Source organism: Nannospalax galili, unplaced genomic scaffold, assembly GCF_000622305.1.
Source record: "Nannospalax galili isolate Female #2095 unplaced genomic scaffold, S.galili_v1.0 scaffold765, whole genome shotgun sequence".
NCBI classification, from domain to species: Eukaryota; Metazoa; Chordata; class Mammalia; order Rodentia; family Spalacidae; genus Nannospalax; species Nannospalax galili.
In genome coordinates this window covers 301,727-320,266 of record NW_008352647.1, presented here as the reverse complement: position 1 = coordinate 320,266, position 18,540 = coordinate 301,727, and the positions used below count along the sequence as shown (strand labels likewise).

The 18,540-nt window shown below is 47.3% G+C and overlaps 1 protein-coding gene across 2 annotated transcripts in view; it reads right to left on the bottom strand.

Moving 5' to 3' along the window:
* Ppp1r16b (protein phosphatase 1 regulatory subunit 16B) overlaps positions 1–18,540 on the bottom strand; it is a 120,384-nt gene that overhangs the window by 81,522 nt on the left and 20,322 nt on the right. For both annotated transcript variants that reach the window (XM_008849580.2, XM_017802329.2), the window contains exon 2: positions 5,723–6,070. In XM_008849580.2, the coding sequence (XP_008847802.1) occupies positions 5,723–5,972 (250 nt within the window). In that variant the 5' untranslated portion in view covers positions 5,973–6,070. The remainder of the gene's footprint in view (positions 1–5,722; positions 6,071–18,540) is intronic.

Below are 18,540 nucleotides of genomic sequence, written 5' to 3'. Positions count from 1 at the left end.
TTCTTAAGCTGCACTGATCATCAGCCAAAATGGCAGCAGTCCACGTTCGACCACTGGTGAGCAGAAAGCAACTGAGGTATGTCCCCGCAGTAGAACACCACACAGTTGGAGCAAGGAAGCAGGTGCTCACAACCTGGATGACCTCAGAAGCATTTTTCTAAATGGAAGAAGCTAATCACAAAATATCACACACCATATGATTCCATGTAAAGGAAATGTCCAGAAAAGGCTAATGTAGAGGGGCCAACATGGTTGCCTGGGGTTGTGGGTGGAACTTGATTTTGACTGGCCAGGAACAGGAGCCGATGAACAAATTCTAAAACAAGATTGTGAAGACGGGTACTCAGCTCGCTACGTTTATGGAAAACCACTGAACTGCACAGTTAAAATGGGCAGATCTTATGATATGTAAATTAAACCCCAAGTTATTTTTCCAAAATAGGGATTGACTACTCAAACTTCGGAGAGTTGCTGTGAGGATTAGCCGAGCTGGCATATGTAAAGCAGGAGGCCCGGTAGAAAGTAAGTACCCGATAAATAATCATGAAGGTGACAATCAGAATGCATAATGAGAAACTACGCAAATTCGGATAGTAGATGCTACAGAAATAACAGCTCCTATCCCAGCTCCACCTCTTACCACACTCTTCAACATTCTCCAACTCAATCTAGCCCCTTAGCTTTATGTGGCCAGTGTATTCTTAACACACAGAGCTTCCCAAATAGGGAAATTGAGGCACCAGGAAGTTAAGTAACTGCCCCCCGAAACGCCCAGCTAATGAATGGTACAGCTGGGACCTTGATGGCAGAGGACGCACTGTAGTCTGCACTCCTATCCCAGACACTCCCCTGCCTCTCAGGAAACAGCCAAGAATTGGGTTTCTGTGCTAGTGATGGCTTGGGTACTCAAAGGCTCATGGATGACTCCCCACATGGACTCCAACCTGAAGAGTTGGAGGAGATATTCAGGAACTGTTTCAGTTGAGGGATCCACATACCCAAAGAGGGGCAAAAGAACTCAGGGTACATGAGGAGACCCGAATGTCTGCAACTGGAGGAGGAATGGAAGGATGATGAGAGGGCTGGGAGAGGGGCCCTGGCAGGTCCAGGGTCCAGGACATAAGATGATGAGAGGGCTGGGAGAGGGGCCCTGGCAGGTCCAGGGTCCAGGGCATTAGCCAGAGAGGGACTGTCTTTCTCTGGGAAACAACTCAACCCAACCCACTGCAGGTGGGGAGACTGACTCAGGATGCTGTGAGCTGAAAGGAGCAGAGAGCTGCCACCCCATGCTCCTACGCCACTGTGAGCTAACACCCCAGCAGCCTCGAAAACACCAGCTCCACCAGCAAGCAGAAGACGATCTCGGGCAGCCTCCCAGCCAGCCCACAGAAGCCAGCACTGTCGGGCTGCCAGAAAGCTGAGAGGAGCTCAGCAAGTTCAAAGGCTGACTGATGGCAGCCTCACATGCAGGGCCCGTAACATATCCACCCATGCAGGGGCCCCCTCACCCTGCTCCCATAGCATGCCACACCACATGACACCAATCCACAAGGTCTAGCACTTTTCTCGTTCAAATTTAATACACTTCAATCCAGTTCTTGCATTTTTCTACATTTGTCCAAGGCAAATACTTAGACATACACACCAAACAGTCACAGTATGAAAACAAAACTACTGGGAAAATCTCTCTGACCATTGGTAAGAAAAAAAATTTTTTAAATGTGGGTGCAGGTCAACTATGGAACACTACACAGCACTTAAAACAAACCACACAGATCTGGCAAAGAAATAACCAAGACACATTATTGGGTGGGAAAGAAATGAGAGTTAGAATCATGTGTCTGGGGTTCCAGGACATCATACTTACAGAAAAGCTGAAGAAAATACAGAGCTCTGCATGTCTCCACCCAGAGAATGAGCAAAAGGACTGGAAGGGAACACATCAAACTAGCAAGCAGTTATGCAGAATGGAGGAAAGGCGAGAGAGGGGGAGAACCGATTGCTTTGTACAACTCTGTATTTTTGTTTTTTTATAATAATGCGTTTGTACATATTTGGTTTCTTAAAAGTATTAAAGTCTGTTGTTTTTAATCCAAAGAATTGGCTAAGCTTGGGGGTATATACCTTTAATCCCAGCACTAGGGAGGCAGAGACAAGGCAGATTTCTGTAAGATCAAAGCCAGCCTGGTCTACATAGGGAGTTTCAGGCCAGCTGAGGCTACAGTGACCCTGTCTCAAACAAACAAAGAAATCCAAAGAACTGTGTTAAAATTATCACTGTTCTAACACAGGGTTCTGGATAGATTTCAAAGAGCTGTCACCTGTAGGATGTTTAGGTTTTGCTTCTGGGGTGTGTGTGTGTGTGTGTGTGTGTGTGTGTGTGTGTGTGTATGTTGCCTGCATGTATGTAAGTGCAGCCATGTTGTGCAATGCCCTTGGAAGCCAGATGAGGGTGTCGGATCCCCTGGAACTGGAATTATGAACAGTTGTTAGCTGCCATGTGGGTGCTGGGAATTGAATCCCCTGTCTTAATCAAGAGCAGCCAGTGCTCTTAACCACTGAGCCATCTCTCCATCCCCTTGCTTCTGTTTTTATTTTTTTGTTTTTGTTTTTGTTTTGTCTTTTTGAGACAGGGTCTCCCTGTAGCTCTAGCTGTCCTGGAACTCACTATGTAGACCAGGCTGGCCTCGAACTCAAAAAGATCTGCCTGCCTCTGCCTCCCAAGTGCTGGGACTAAAAGCATGCGTCATCATGCCCAGCTTGTTTTTGTTTTTGAGACAGAGTCTCACGTAGTCCAGACTGGGACTTTCAATTTGCTATGTAGCTGAGGATGTGCTTGAACTTTTGATCCTCTTGCCTCCCATGCTGGGATTACAGGTGTGTGCCACCATACCCAGTTTACACAGTGCTGGGGATCAAACCCAGGGACTTGTGCATTGTAGGCAAGCACTCTACCAGCTGGGCTACATAGGTCTAAGGCCTTTTCTAATTCCTGCCACACCCTCTTTCAGGCAAAAACTCTATGACACAAAATTTAAAAATTGGAACTACAGCAAGCTGCTCAAGATCACGGGCCAGGGCTAGGTGAAAGAGCGTCCTTGAACTTCAAACCCAGTGTTTATTCTAACCAGCGCACTTGAGTGTCAATGAGGAGTGGTGTCTGAGCAGAGGGCTAGGGAGGTACCATCTGTCTGGTGGCTGTTCTGAAACACAGTCAGCTCTCAGGACCTCTGCAAGGCCCTTTGGGAGGGGAGAAGGGGTTTGTTAGAGAAAAGAGTAAACTAGTGGGGAAGGAAAGCTAGTGAACTGCCACCCCCACCAAAAATTAGACCTCATCATGAGCCAGCCACCCCCTGAGTGGGATGGGGCTGCCACGTCACTCAACAAACCAAACTACACGTGGGAAGGAGCCTCAGGGCCCCAGCCTGAGACGTCAAGCCACTTAGGGGGGCTCATCCCAGCTCTCAGCTGATCATCTGCCTGAAGCTCAGTGAGTCTAGTCTGCTTTATGTCCTAGAGCTCTGTGTTTACCAGAATCCAAATGGAATGACGCTTTCAGAGTGTTCTAGAACTTGAAGGGCAAGGTAAGTACAGGTTGTGTATCTCTGTATCTAAAAGGCACAGGCCCAGAAGAGTTTGAGATACACCGAAGTATACATGTTCATAAAGTATCCCAAGGATGAGATCCAAGTCTTAACACAGAGTCCATTTGTGTTTCACATGAACTGGCCATGCAGCCTGGAGTAAATGTCTCACCTGCCTACACTGTAACTACAACCCATCACATGATGTCAGGTGTAGAAATTTGCACTTGGAGGATCCTGTAGGCACCCCAAATGTTTCACATTTTGGAGTACTTCAGATTTTGGGTTTCCAGGATCAGTGATGCTCAACCTATAAGACTCAACCTGTAAGAATCAGTGCCACTAGCCCTCAGTGCACTGGGGTCCAAGAAATATGGCCAGGCCTCTGGGGTGAGCCAGATGCTGCTGAGGAGTCAGAGGGCATGGCACAAACTTCAGCTCTAATGAACAGGCATGAACCCTCAGTGCATGCCCAGAGAGGAGGGCATGGTCAAAGCACGCGTCCTCCAGTCATCCTGGACGTGGGAAGCAAACCTGCAAAGCTGGGTGATAGCATTCTAGGGGTTCTGATCCTGCTCTGCCATCAGAGGGCCAAGGTTCTGACCTCTCTTATTCTCAGTCTCCCCTTTTGTAAAATGGGTGTTATGTGGAGCTGGAGAGATGGCTCAGTGGATAAGAATGCTGACTGTTCTTGCAGAAGGCCCAGGTTCGATTACCAGCACCCACATGGCAGCTAACAGCTGTCTGTAACTCCAGTTCCAGGGGCTCCAACAGCCTTTTCTGTCCTCCATGGGCATTGCACAACACAGGTGCACTTACCTACATGCAGGCAATACACACATACACATAAAATAAAAATGATAAATAAAATATTAAAAAATGGGTGTTATACATAGCTCTCAAGCCTCAAGATATCTGGATCATGAGACAGATAATAATACAATGAAATAAAATGTAGCCAGCATACACTATCCATGCAACCTGGACCGGCTGAGCATTACATTGATTTCTTCACATACTTTATAGAGTAAATACAGCCTAGACAATGTGGTGTGTATTTGTTTCTGCTTTCAGGCCTTATGGACATCCTATGACAATACAAACTACAAATGAAGTAAAAGATAACAATACAATGAAACATATTAACAAGGCCGTTATGGTGTCTCACACCTGCCATCCTAGTTTTTGGGAGGTGGAGGCAGGCAGATCAGAAGTTCAAGGTCATCCTCAGCTACATAGAGTTAGAGGCCAGCCTGAGCTGCCTGAGACCCTGTCTCAAAAATTTTTAAAAATTAATACCCACATATTCAGCACAAGGGGTTGTGGCTGAGAGACTCACAGGTACGGCCTAACTGAATGCTTACTGTTACCTCATTTTATGTAAGTGGAAGCTAAAGATGGAGTGAAAGGACTCATCTGTCACCAGGGTCACACAGGGATCTGCAAAATCAGTTTTTGATCCAGGTTATCTACCTTCAGGGTCTAGCTCTGGACCACTGTCCACCATGGGCACTGGCAGGGTCTGGCTCCGTGCTGGCTCCGTGCTTGCCTGGCATGAGTCAGACCCAAGGTCCCTCCCAACACAAAAAAGAAGAGACTAGAACAGCATCCAGAGGTCTGGGGTGAGGACCACACAGAGGAAACATTTGAGAAATGCAACATCCTCCAAGAATCCAGCTCTTAGTGAGGAAAAAACCAGATCCAACTTGTTCATTATTCTGTGCAGAACAGCAACACACAGGAAGTAGGTTGTCAGTAAATATTTGTGGGAGGGAAGGGAAATTGTTATAGTATTCATTAGCCAAAGGCTGGAATCCTTGTCTCCAGCAACAAAAATAAACGCCTAAGATAAAGCCAAAAACTATGGAGGCCTGTGGTGGTGGCACAAGCCTCCAAATCCAGCACCCAGAAGGTGATGACAGGATGATCAGAAGTTCAGCGTCATCCTCAGCTGCATATGGAGTTTGAGGACAGCCTGGGCTCTATGAGACTCTGTTTCAGAGGAGGGAAAAGTGTTTCCTGGGGATATCCCGATCCTAACGCAGACTGATAAGGGCAGCTGGCATTTGAACTGGGCTGGGGGCGGGCAGTCCTGCAGACTTTGTACACACCAGTCCAGGAGGACAGCAGGCACCTACCTTCCTCAGCATCGTTCCTCAGCGAGGCCTCCAGCAGCGCCACGCTGGCCTCGAACGACACCTTCTTTCGACGGCCCCCTGCGCTGCGCTTCCGCTCGTGCCTACGCTTGCGGTGTTGCAGGTCCTGCTCGTACTGCGCCCACTTCTTCAGCTGCTGCGCCCTGCGCTTCTGGGCTGCACGCAGCCTTTCCAGGGTGGGCACTTTCTCCAGTAGCTGCAACTCCGTGAGCAAGTCCACGTGGCTGGCCATGGCCCCCGCCTGCCCTCGCCCTGGCTGGGGCTAGCACGGTGCACCCAGGGCCAGGGGAGCGCGGGGGCTCCTGAGGGGCTGGAGCCTCATGGTGGGGCCTGGAGTAGGGAGACAGATACATAGACAGGTCAGGCCCCAGAACCCACATCGCATTATGTAGTCACCTGGCCACCCCACCTTGAGTTCAAAGCCCTTTTGAGGTTTTCTTTCCATTGTTCTAGGGACTAAAGAGGAAAGCTTTGCAGTTCCTGGGTACCAGCAAGGTACTCTACTGTGTAATGAGGCTCAAATTTGAATTAATAGAGGGCTGGAAAGATGGCGCTTAAGAGCACTGGCTGCTCTTTCAGAGGATGGGGTTTGGTTCCCAGCACTGACATGGTGGCTAACAACCGTCTGTAACTCAGGTTTCAGGAGATCTGATGCCCTCTTCTGGCATCCGTGGGCACTGCATACATGTGGTACATTTATGTACATGCAGGCAAAATATTTGTACATATAACAAATAATTTAATTTTTTTAATTAATTAAAGTAAAATGATGCAGTTCCTTAGCACCAATAGTCACATTCAAGTGGGTAATTTCTAGTGGCTACCATATTGGATACCTAGATAAAGACCATTTCCATTATTCCAGAAAGTTCTACTGCACAATGGTGCTTGTCTGCTTCTCAATCCACAATTACCTAATGGTAACCCTGTCCCTCTAGCTTCCTGTATAAAGGCATCCAACTTTAAAGAGTGAAGTGTGTGAGCACTGGAACCAGAGGGCACCTTGGGACTTAGGGCAACATGGAGTTGGAGTTGCAGAACCTAGGAGAGCTGGGGGCTCTGAGACCATCCAAAGAGAAGGGAGGGGCCTCAGCTGGGAGTGCTCGCCTAGCAGGGACCAAGTCCTGAGTTCAGTCTCCAGCACCATATAAGCCACGAGTGTAGGTGAATCCCTGTACTCCGAGCATCAGGGAGGTAGAAGCAGGAGGATCAGAAGTTCAAGGTCATCCTTGACTGCATAGTGAGTTTGAGGTTGGTCTGAGAACATAAAACCCTGTTCCCCCCCAGAAAAGAAAACAACAGAAACCAAGTTCTCAGACATACGAACACCCGACACTTCAGCCACACAGACTCTTTAATTCTCATTGTCATGGTGATAGAACAGATAGGACTGGAAGGAAAAAAGAGGGTACATAAGGTATCACTGCAGTGGTTCTCAAAGTGGCCCGGGGAACCCATGAGGAAAACCCCCAAGACTCCTAAGATGTCCACAAAGTCATAAACAGAGGAAGATGTAATTGACATTGTCTACTCTCATTGTGTTACTGGTATGCAATGACTCATAATTATACACAATGAGAGACACTGTAACAGATTAATGTAAAAGTAGAGATGAGAATCCAGCTGTTAAACCCAACAGAAAAAGACCTGCAACATTTTTTCTTTTTGGTCTTTTTGAGACAGAGTCTCCCTGTAGCCCCAGCTGTCTTGGAACTCAAGCTGGCCTTGAATTCACAGAGATCCGCCTGCCTCTGCCTCCTGAGTGCTGGGATTACAGACATGCACCACCATACCCACCCTAAGATCTGCAACATTTTAGAAACAACTCCTCTTTCCTAATTTTTTCGTTTTGGGACAGTTTGTTTCCATCAAATATGATAGGTATATAATTTTACATTTTATTTCTTTTCATTGTATGTGTGCATATGTGTGCATATACACCATGGTGCACATGTAAAGGTCAGAGGACAACCTTCAGGAGTCTGTTCTCTCTTTCCACCATGTGGGTTTTGGGGTCAAATTCAGGCCATGTGTTGGCAAATAATTTTACCCTTTTGGCCATCTTGCAGACTCTAGGTATATAATTTTTAAAGGAATCAATACTATTTTTTTAATTTCTTGGTATTCATTTATAAATATGATAAATATTAGTGGATAAAAATTTCTGCATAAACACGTGGTGGTCCACACTGTAATCCCAGAAATTAGGAGGCTGAGGTGGGAAAGTCATGAGTTTGAGGACAGTCTGGACTGTATAGTGAGACCCTGTCTCAAAAACCTAAAAACAATAAAAATAAACAATTTACATAAACAAAAGGTCTTTAGGGTCCTCGATTTAAAGGGATACTGTGGTCCTGAGACCCCAGAGTTTACTAACTGCTGGACCTAGAAACTCATGGCTAAGGTTTCCCCCTTGGAGAACTTTCCAAAGGAAAAAGATGAGTGTCCTTCTTGCTCTCCAAAGCCAGTTAGTCCTCAGGTAAGCACAGACCTCTGGGTTTGCTGAGGCAAAGCAAAGGGGTCTTGGGACAGTCACTTGAACCTCTCTCTCTAAGCCTGTTTTTCCATCTGCAAAATGCTTTGTCCTCTCCCAGAATTCCCAGGGTGTTCAAGGAATAAAAGAGCTGGTCAAAGCTACACACCAAAGAGCAAAGAGAGCAGAGCTTGGAGGCAGGGGCTAAGCTGGGTGACATGGAAAGATGGGTATGGTCCACATCTGTGCAGTACAGAAAGGTTATCTCAGAGACACAAAAGAGCCTGAACTTCAGGAAGCCATTGTTGATTTTGTCCTCTGCTTCTCAGATTTCTCCCTCCAAGGCTGTCCTCCAGAGGCCTTCTAAAGACCGAAATTCATCTTCAACCTGGACCTTCGGGAGCCAATGGTAGGTTGGAGTGTTCCATCCCCCACCTAGCCCTGACACCAGGGGGTAAGCCAGCAGATACAGAAGTGAATCGCCTGGCAATGCCACAAGGCCAAGGTCCCAGAGGTCTGAGTGGTTCTGATCTCAGTCCTCAATAGACCAGTGACAAGGTTCAACAGGAAACAAGCCAGCTAGCTTTGGTTCCCTTTTGTTTGGTTTGGTTTTGGTTTTGGTTTTGGTTTTAAATAATCTACAGTTGCAGAGCCTGGCTACTCAAGAGGCTATGACAGGAGGACCTCAAGTTCAAGGCCTCTGGGCTATAGAGTTGAGTTCAAGACAGGCTGATTAAGACCCTGTGCCTAAATTTAAAAAATAGAAAACTGGGACTGTAGCTCAGTAGTAGAATGCTTCCTCACATGCATGAAAACCTGCGTCAATTCCCAGCACAGCAAAAAACAAAAACCAAAACCCTCGCAATCCTTTTGTAATTAACCTTTTATTTGAAGAACAGTTTAGAGTCTTACATAGTTAAAACAGGTAACACAGAGCGAGCCCAGGACACTCTAGTCAGATTTCCTAATAGCAACACCTCAGAAACTTTGGTGCAGCACCACAGCCACACAGCCTGCCGTGAATGACCCTCCAGTCTCAGTCACATCTGCAGTGTCTCAGGTTCTTATTTTTATGTTCCCTCTCCTACAGTTTCATCCAAGCATCACCACAGAAGAAAAAATTCTTGGGCCACAAGCACCCCTGCTGGCAATCTCCCAACTCCTCTCCTAAGCACCCCAAACCCACTCATGTCCCTGCCCTTGGGACTAAGCTGTTCCCCATCCCCAGGCTTTTGTTCAAACAGCACAAGAAAGCAAGTAACATCCAGAGACTGGCTTTTTTTCTCCCCACTCTGTCTGTCCTTCCTTTGATAGCTCATTCCTCTTTATTGCCCTGTAATATTCCATTGCACATCAATTTGCTTAACCTTTCAGCCATTGGAGAAGATCTGGGTTGTTTCCAGTTTGAGGCTATTAGATTCACAGAATGGTTTTGGTGCAAACGAAGTTTCCATTTCTCAAGGGGAAATGCCCCAAAGGGCACAACTGTCATAGTATCTGATAATAGGCCCAGTTAGTTTTAGAGTCACTGCCACTTTCTTATCCAGAGGGGTTGGGCCTGTTTTCCCTCCCTCCAGCAATGTATGTGTGATCCAGGCTCCCTGCCGGCTCCTGGTGTTGTCTTTGGTTTGTACTGTAGCCATTTAGATAGACACTGTGGCTGTGGTTTTTTGAACATAAGGAACTCAAAGGAGTTTAATTCATTGACACACAGTGTCATGCTGACATCAGGCCTCACTTGAGTTGGAAGACCTGATGCTAATTTTGCCTCACTTTTTCAAGTGCACAAACAGTTCATAATCACCTGCTCTGGATAAGCCTGATTCAGAGATGGACTGGGGACCAGCTCTGTCTTCTCAAAGGTTCCTGCTTCTCAATCTATCTACAAATTCACCTAATCCTCTCATCAACCTAATTAAGTAGGCACCGTTAATGATGCCCAACTTCCAGATAAGGAAAGAGAAAGATGAAGTACTTTATCCAATATCACATAGCTAGAAAATAGAAGAGCCATGGGATGGGGAGTATAGCTCAGTGGGTAGAGTGCTTGCCTAACATGCAGGAAGCCCTGAGTTAGAGCACCAGCACCAGGCATGAACCAGGTCTGATGGTATACCCAGGAGATGGAGGCAGGAGGATCGGGAGTTCAAGGTCATCTTCAATTACACAGTGAGACCAGTCTGGGCTACATGAGAACTGCTGAAGGAGGAGAAGGAAAAAGAGGAGCCAATCTGCCTAGAGGAAGGCCCTCCAGAGTAGGGGCCTTTGATCTGAATCTCAAAGAATGAACAGGAGTTGGCCAGGTGAGAGGAAAGGACAGGAACAGAAAAGGTCTTGGCAATAATCAAAGGCATACAGAGGGGCTGAACCCATGGAGAGAGTTCTGGAACTATCACCTGTACACACAGAGAAGACAGAGCTGACCAGACCAAAGAGATCAAGAGACTTTGTGGTCTGTAATGAGTACTTGATGGCTGTAGGCCGGATTTAACCAATAAGCCTCCTGTGGTCATGTTTATCAATTTGGTTTTAGTCCACGCTATGCTCAACATCTTAATTTCTTACATTTAAAACTTGGGAGTTTTCGGGGACTGGAGAAATGAATCAGCAGTTAAGAGCACTGGCTGCCCTTGCAGAGGATCCGGGTTCAATTCTCAGTACCACATAGTGGCTAACAACTGTCAGAACTCCAATTCCAGGGGATCAAATGCCCTCTTCTGATCTCTTCGGGCATTGCATGACACAGGTACACTTACATGCAGGCAATACACTCATACACATGAAATAAAAATAACTAATAAAATATTTTAAAACCTTGGATCCGATATCAGATTTTTAAAATATTTCTAAAACTTCATATCCAATATCGAATTTTCACCTTTTCTTAGACTATTTCAATATTTGACCATGTTGGACTCACGAGGCAGCCACCAACAGGTACAAAGGGGCTGTGTCCTTTGAATAGATCATGTACCCCGTAATTGACCACAGTCCCTACCACCCCCAGCATCCCACCTGACATCTTGTTGACTGTTATTGCTCACTAGCCCCTGTGGTCATTAGAGTTTAAAGCCCTGTTTTAGACAGAATGACACAGCAGCCTCCAAACACCCAAAATGCCACTTTGCACAGGAAAGGGAAGGCAGTCTTCAAATCTCCACAATCCAGAGCAGGACCAAGGTGCAAGGACAAAGCTGTTGACACCTCACAAGCTTGGTCAAGGGCTGCAGAGCTGTCCAGCAAGCACTCAGCAAAGGCAGTCAAGGTAGCAGGGACTGACAGCAGGGAGCTTTCTCCTTCACGTCCTGGATTAGTTCCCACTGGTGTCAGACTGACCTAAGCATTCTGCAAGGTGTCTTCCAGCCGTAGGACTACACACACTCACTATCAGCACCAATTGGCTACTAGGTAGGAGGGCCCTAAAATCTATTGAGTGAAGGGAGGGATAAATCATGTCAGGCACTTAAACACTAAAGTGCTTTCCTCTTCTTGAAGACCTTTCCCTAGTTGGGTGTAGTGGCTCATGCCTGTAATCTCAGCACTCAGGAGGCTGAGGCAGGAGGACTGCCATGAGTTCAACCAGCCTGGACTACGTAGTGAGTTCCAAGATAACTTGGACCAACTATATGAAACCTTGCCTCAAAAATATAAATCAAAGCCAAGGGGCAGAGAGATGGCTCAGTGGTTAAGAGCACTGACTGCTCTTGCAGAGGACCCGGGTTTGATTCCCAGCACCCACATGGCGGCTACGAACTGTCCTTAACTCCAGTTCCAGGGGAATCTGAAGCCCTCTTCTGACCTCCATGGCATTGCATGACACGGGTGCACTCACATACATGCAGGCAATACACTCATACACACACACAAAAAATAAAAATAATAAATAAATCAAAGACAAGTGTGATGGTGCGTGCGTTTGGTCCCAGTACTAGGGAAGCAGAGGTAGGCAAATATCTGTGAGATCAAGGCTAGTCTGGTAACACAGTGAGTTCCAGGCCAGGTGGGGCTATATATATAAACAAAAACCTTTCCTACCCATCATCGCAACTAAGCATTCTAGGTGTCATAAGAGAATTAACCTCAAATGAAACCCAATATATTACACTCTAATAAAAACTATGGAAGTTTGGCCTGGTAGCATAGGCCACTAATCTCATCTCTCAAGATACTGAGACAGGAGGACTGCAAGTTTGATGCCAGTCGGGGAAACTGTACAAGACCCTGAATCAAAGTAAAATGTAAGCTGGGCATGGTGGCACACACCTTTGATCCCAGCAACTTGGGAGGCAGAGGCAAGCGGAGCTCTGTAAGTTAAGGCCAGGCTGGTCTACATAGTGAGTTCCAGGCCAACTGGGGCTATAGGGAGACACTGTCTCAAAATAAATTAAATGAATAAATAATAAAAAGGAAAAGGGTCTTGGGGGTATGGCTCAGAGGTTGAGTGCTTGCCTAGTATGCAGGAGGCCCTGGGTTCAACTAAAAAAAAAAAAGCAGAAATAGGACTTCATTCAGTGTGGACCTTTGCATAGAACAACAGTAAATCTTTCCTACATCTTTTTAAAACCTTCCAAGATTACTGCAGACAAAAGCATCATCCTGGTGTAATAGACCCATAACATGCTTAGAGCCACTCCACTATCCCTTGCAAACATACAGACAGGCTCCCTGAGGCTCTTAGCCTGGGGGATCAGCAACAGTATCTAGGGTAAAATGTAATAACATTGTTGTTTTCTATGAATTTTTTTTCACAGTTATTGTTTATTTATGGTCGTGATATAAAATTTCCTTTTTTACATAACTCCATTTCAGTCTAAAACTAGCAACTTGGTAGTAAAGAAAAATGAAATAATCATGGTATTTAGTGTTGGCAAGAAATATAAGTAGCTGACATTTGGGGAACTCGCCTCACTGCAATTGGTTCTCATGACAACAGTCTTAGAAGGGAAGGAATCTTGTAAGTTTTTGGGGGGGATTGTTTTTTGGTTCAGTTTTTGGTGCTGGGGAGGAACCCAAGGCTTTGGCCCTGTTAGGCAATGGCTCTGTTACTGAGCTGAGCCTCACTCCTACAAGCGCTACATACTCAAACAGCTTTTCATTTTACAAATACTTTTCAGGCATCTGCCATGCTCCAGGGCTATGCTAAGGACTGGAGATACAACAGGGTAAAAGACAGACACAGTCCCCATCTAGGTGATGGATGATGAAACGGGCACAAAAAGTAGAAAATGGAAGCAGCTAGCAGTGGAGCCCAACTCCTAGCACAGTGCTCCCTCCTCAGGCCCAAGGTAGACAGGTGTTCACTGCCCTGCCCTTCCCATTCTGAGCCAACAAATTAAGGGCAGTTGCCCAGTCCCCTAGAGAATGGTGAGGACATTGTCTCTCTAGGGCCAGTAAAAGGGGCCAGGGCATATTTTTTATGACTTAGTCTGTCAGCCCCTCCCACCTTGCCCCTCTGGATTCCCTGGAGTGGGGCCCCAGGACAGCTCAATCCTGACTGCTGGTTTCCAGGTGACCTAGTTTCCCCCAATAGACCCACACACCTCCTCCGCCCCCATCTGAGAAAACCCTGCTCAGGCTAATTAAAGAATTGCCTGGTGCCACTGACGGTAGCCCTACGGGCCCCTGAGGAAGGGCCTAGTGCTGGGGGAGCCCAGGAATGGAGGGCTCCACTAGGCTGGGAAGTAATTTCTTCCAGAGACTCCTGTACCCCAGTTCACTCTTCCACGGGACAGCTCTGGCTGCCAGGCCCTGGAAGAACACTGTATCAACAACACTTTAAGAAGTCCCCAAGGAAGTCACACTTGGAGGGAAACAGTAGAATGGAGACTTTTAAGCCCTGTGTGTGGTGAGAATATCCAGATGGACCCTCCCGCTAAGATTGGATGTGTGGGATCTGAGTCACAAAACAGGGCTGGGAGTGCGGAGGTGCACAGGGTCTGCCTAGGCCACATTGGTGAGGTCATCTGGGAAGTGTGTGTGATTGTGAGGAGGAACCCAAGGCCGAGGGAAGTAGGGTGGGCCACTTAATTTTTTTCCAACATCTGGGCCATGAATCAAAATAGTTTGATTGTGACCAAGAGAAGTTTAAGGCCAAGGTACCTGACCCTGGCAGAAGCAGGGACAGGCTGTTGAGGTGCTATCCCCTCATCCCCAGACCTTGAGACTGCCTGTTGTCTGGCAGAGTCTAAATTTGGTTCCTCTCCATGCACCCAACTCACCCTGTGCCCCCAAGAAGTGGTCAGAGTGCATCTGGGCTCCTAGCAGCTGAGCTCCAGGAGGCTATTGATGAGGAGGATAAAAGGTGGGGCTGGAGGGTGACAGATGCTACAGGACCCCCCAGCCCCACAGGCTAGTGCAGGAGCACTGTTAGGAAAGAGCATGCCTCTGGGGAAGGGCAGGTTCATGGGGCTCCCAGAGTTCCCCTATTATCGTGCCATCCAGGGCTCTAATTGGCCAGAACTGTTAGGAAGGGCCTAAGCCCAGCTACAGAGATGGGTTCAGAGGTAGACATATGTCCTAAGTTGGCTCAGTTAGAAGCTTTCTTTTCCCATTTCCCAGAGGTCTGAAGTGCAACTGCTGCTGGAAACCACTTTGGATGAGGCAATTACTTAGGCATTACAGGTCAGAAAGGCAGCAAATTCCCCCCTTTAGTATTTAAGACAGTTACTTATAGCCCCAAACGTCCCAACAGAAGGCAAGGGATGCTTTTAAGGGTGCAGGGCTGGGGACCCCAGGAGGGACTGTGGCCTGTGGCTAGCTAGATGAGTGTCCTCTTGCAGAAGGTATTACCAATACCTGTACTTCCCCCTACAATGGCCATTTCTGGTTCATCAGCCCTAGGCAGAAGGCCACTCTTGAGGAAGAGTGGAAGGTCAATGCCAGGTTCCTACAATAGTCAATTGACATGGGAGAAAAGACCCCCCCACACACACACCCAAGAGAGCAGTTAATTGACACATCTTTGGAATCAAGCCTACTGCTTTGAGAAAAACAACACGAGGGAAGGAGAATTCAAATTGAAGAGACTTTCAAACATGAGTCAGAAAGAAGGAGATTCAAAGTTCATACCGTTAAAGAAAATGTTCAGATTTGTTTCCTTGGTCCTCAGCTATTCTCTACAGTCTTGGCAGGCTCGGGAGGAAGGTCATGGGTGCTTTTTCTCCTCATGTTTTTTGTGGGCTGAGCATGAGGGAGAAAGGGAAACAACAAACAGCCCTGGTTCTCCTCCCAGATCTCACGGGGACCTGCTTTCTCTCTTTAAAAGGACGCACACCCCCACCCTCCCACCATACGTCTGAATAATAGCATCAGGTTTTTTTTTTTTTTTTGTCTTTTTTTTTCCTCAGCACAAAGATGCTTTACTGGTGAGAGGAGACTTCTGGGCCCCTGGGTGTTCCAGATATCTGAATTAGAAATCCCCCCGTCCCTGCGGCCCTGTTCTCATGGGACTTCATGGACTGTTTGTCTTACTCCTGCAGGCATGAGCCTTTTAGTCTGGGCACAGACACCGTATGCAGGCCTCCTGGTTTTAAATCTGTTGAGGAGCTCAGCACCCTCTGAGCCTGCTCCTTAACTGCATGTCTCCCAGCCTCCTTCCTTCATTCACATCTCTGAATGGTGGCCCTGGCCTTTGGCCCTGAAACCCATTTGCAGAGTCTCGTATTTATGGGCAAGGTGGGGAGGCAGGATTCATAACCCACAGAAACAAAGAGAGACCAGGCAACTCGCACACCTGAGCTCTCTCATGACGGCCTTGGGGTACTAATAACCTCCAAACTGGACTGATTGGGCGTACTGGAAACAGTTTTGCTCCAGCCCCAGGCAGAGTCAAGATTACCGACAGGCAATATGAACAGGCAGAATCAGCCTGCATGAGGAGAAATCTCCTAATGTAGGCAAAAATAAAAGCCAGCCATGACACGGTGTCACAGTCCCCACCAAGAGGAACTCAATGACCACTCAAGAGGCTGCAAAGAGACAAGATCCATTCAGGTGGCATGTAGGGCTGGCCCAGGGAGGCCCAATTTTGGCTGGGCAGGGAGTTCATCCTATCAAAAGTAAGGACTCTGCCATGCCTGTCTGCAGCCCCGCGTTTGACCACACAATCTGTCAGGACCATTTCAAGCAGATGATTAGTTGAAGTTTGTAATCGGCTCTGTCTGTGAAGGTGAGATGGTATCCTCCAAGAAAACATCAAAGGGGTCCATGGTCCAGCAGACGCAGAAAGCCCATGAAAACATCAGTCTTCCACGCTGAGTTTCTCCCCAGACATATGAGCCCAGAGAAGGCAGCCCACTGGTGGGTAAGAAAGTCAGTGTGGGGAGGGGCACAGGGGACAGATACAAAGGTGCAAAGGCCAGGGACACACAGATGTTTGCAAGCATCCAGTGTGGGATCAGTCAGGGTCACCAGTCTTCCAAGGATGCTCATATAATAGCTAAGTAGAGGGAAATGGGAATCACATTACAAACAGTTCCTCCAGGATTGGGGGTGTGGTCCACTCCTCCCTATGCAGGGACAGAAAAACTCCCTTCAAAGCTGGAGGGATCATTTTCAAAGGAGGGGCCACCTGTGGCCACAGAATACCTGTCTGGGTCGCACGGTCACTAAACAGGGGACTGTTGGTCTAGGCCATCTTCTCTGTCTTTCTCACAGCATGAAATTCTTTTTCTTTTTTTTTCTTTTTGAGACAGGGTCTCTCTGTAGCCCCAGCTGGCCTGGAACTTGCTATGTAGGCCAGGCTGGTCTCGATCTCACAGAGATTCACCTGTCTCTGCCCCCGGAATGCAGCTATTAAAGGCATGTGCCACCATGCCCGGCTAGCATGACATTCTTGACTAAGCTTTCCTCTCTTGTGCCAACTCAGGCTAGTGGTGACCATTTGGAGTAGTGCCAAGATGGAGATTATAGAGCCATGTGAAAGAGCAGGAGAAAGGAGTGCTGAGATTGATTAGCAATGTCTGCAGCGGCCGTAGAAGTGAGCAAGAGTTATGTGCATTCCAACTGTACAACTCTGGTCTACAGCATGCTTGCCTAGACTTAGAGGTTAATATTTGCCTTTACCCTCTTGATTAAAATCCCCTATTCTTAGGGCTGGGGATATGGCTTAGTCAGTAAAGCACTCACTGCACAAGCACAAGGATCAGAGTTCTGATCCCTAGAACATACACAGCACTCTAGAGGGGGAGACAGGGATCCTAAGCAAAGTGACCGGCTAGACTAGCAGACCTGGCAAGCTCTAGGTTCAAGTGAGAGACCCTGTCTCAATAAAGTGAAGAACATTTGAGGAAGACATCCAACATTGAGCTCTAACCTACACACACACACACACACACACACATGTGCCCACAGACATATGAACATGCATACACACATGCACACACATACACGTGCAAAAAACACTGACTCTTCTAGTCTTAAACACAAACATCTAGAATGTTATCAAACCAAACAGAAAGGCCCCTCAGATCCCAGGACATGAGCATGCAAATAACAGAATGGCTGTTGTTTCTGAGATGGACAAGAACCAAGTACATCTCAGGCTAACTGCCTTGAGGTAGAATGGAGAATTCTGCTCTGCCCTGCTATGGTGGGGACATCCAGGTTCTAGGACACAATGCGCTGAGTCAAACAGAGCAAAGACAGCAGCCCTTGTAGCTGACTGCCACCTCTCCCAGCACTGTCCCCGAGGCACAGGTCACAGTGTGCTGTTCAGAACTAGGAAGGGTCCCCTCTTCAAGGATGAGAAAGTAAAGACACTGCCACCAGCTTACACCCTTCTCCATCTGGATGCAGAACTCGCTGGCTTGTCCATCCCAAGCATCATGGGCTGCACAGCCATACCAACATCTAGTAGGATGGGGATCCTGGCCGAGCACTAATAACCTTTCTCCCTGCTGCAGACACTTCACAAACATCCCTAGTGAGCTATCACCTTCCTTCAGCCGGGGCACTCTTAGCCAATCAGGAGGTAGCTGGGATGGGAATTTTTTAAAAGCCTTTCATAGAAACTATTTGCTGAGGTGAAGAGAATAATTCCAAGAACAATAAAAAAGCTGAGTTAGAGTTGGCAAGATGGCTCAGGAGGTAAAGATAGTGCCAAGCTTGATGATTTGAGTTCAGGACCCACATAGGCGGAAGGAAAACAGACTCCCACAAGTTGTCCTCTGACCTCTGTACACATACTGTGGTGTGTACACACGGAAAGAAAGAAGAGAGAAAGAGAGGAAGGAGGGAAGGAAGGAAGGGAGGGAGGGAGAGAAGGAGGAAGGAAGGAAGGAAGGAAGGAAGGAAGGAAGGAAGGAAGGAAGGAAGGGAGGGAGGGAGG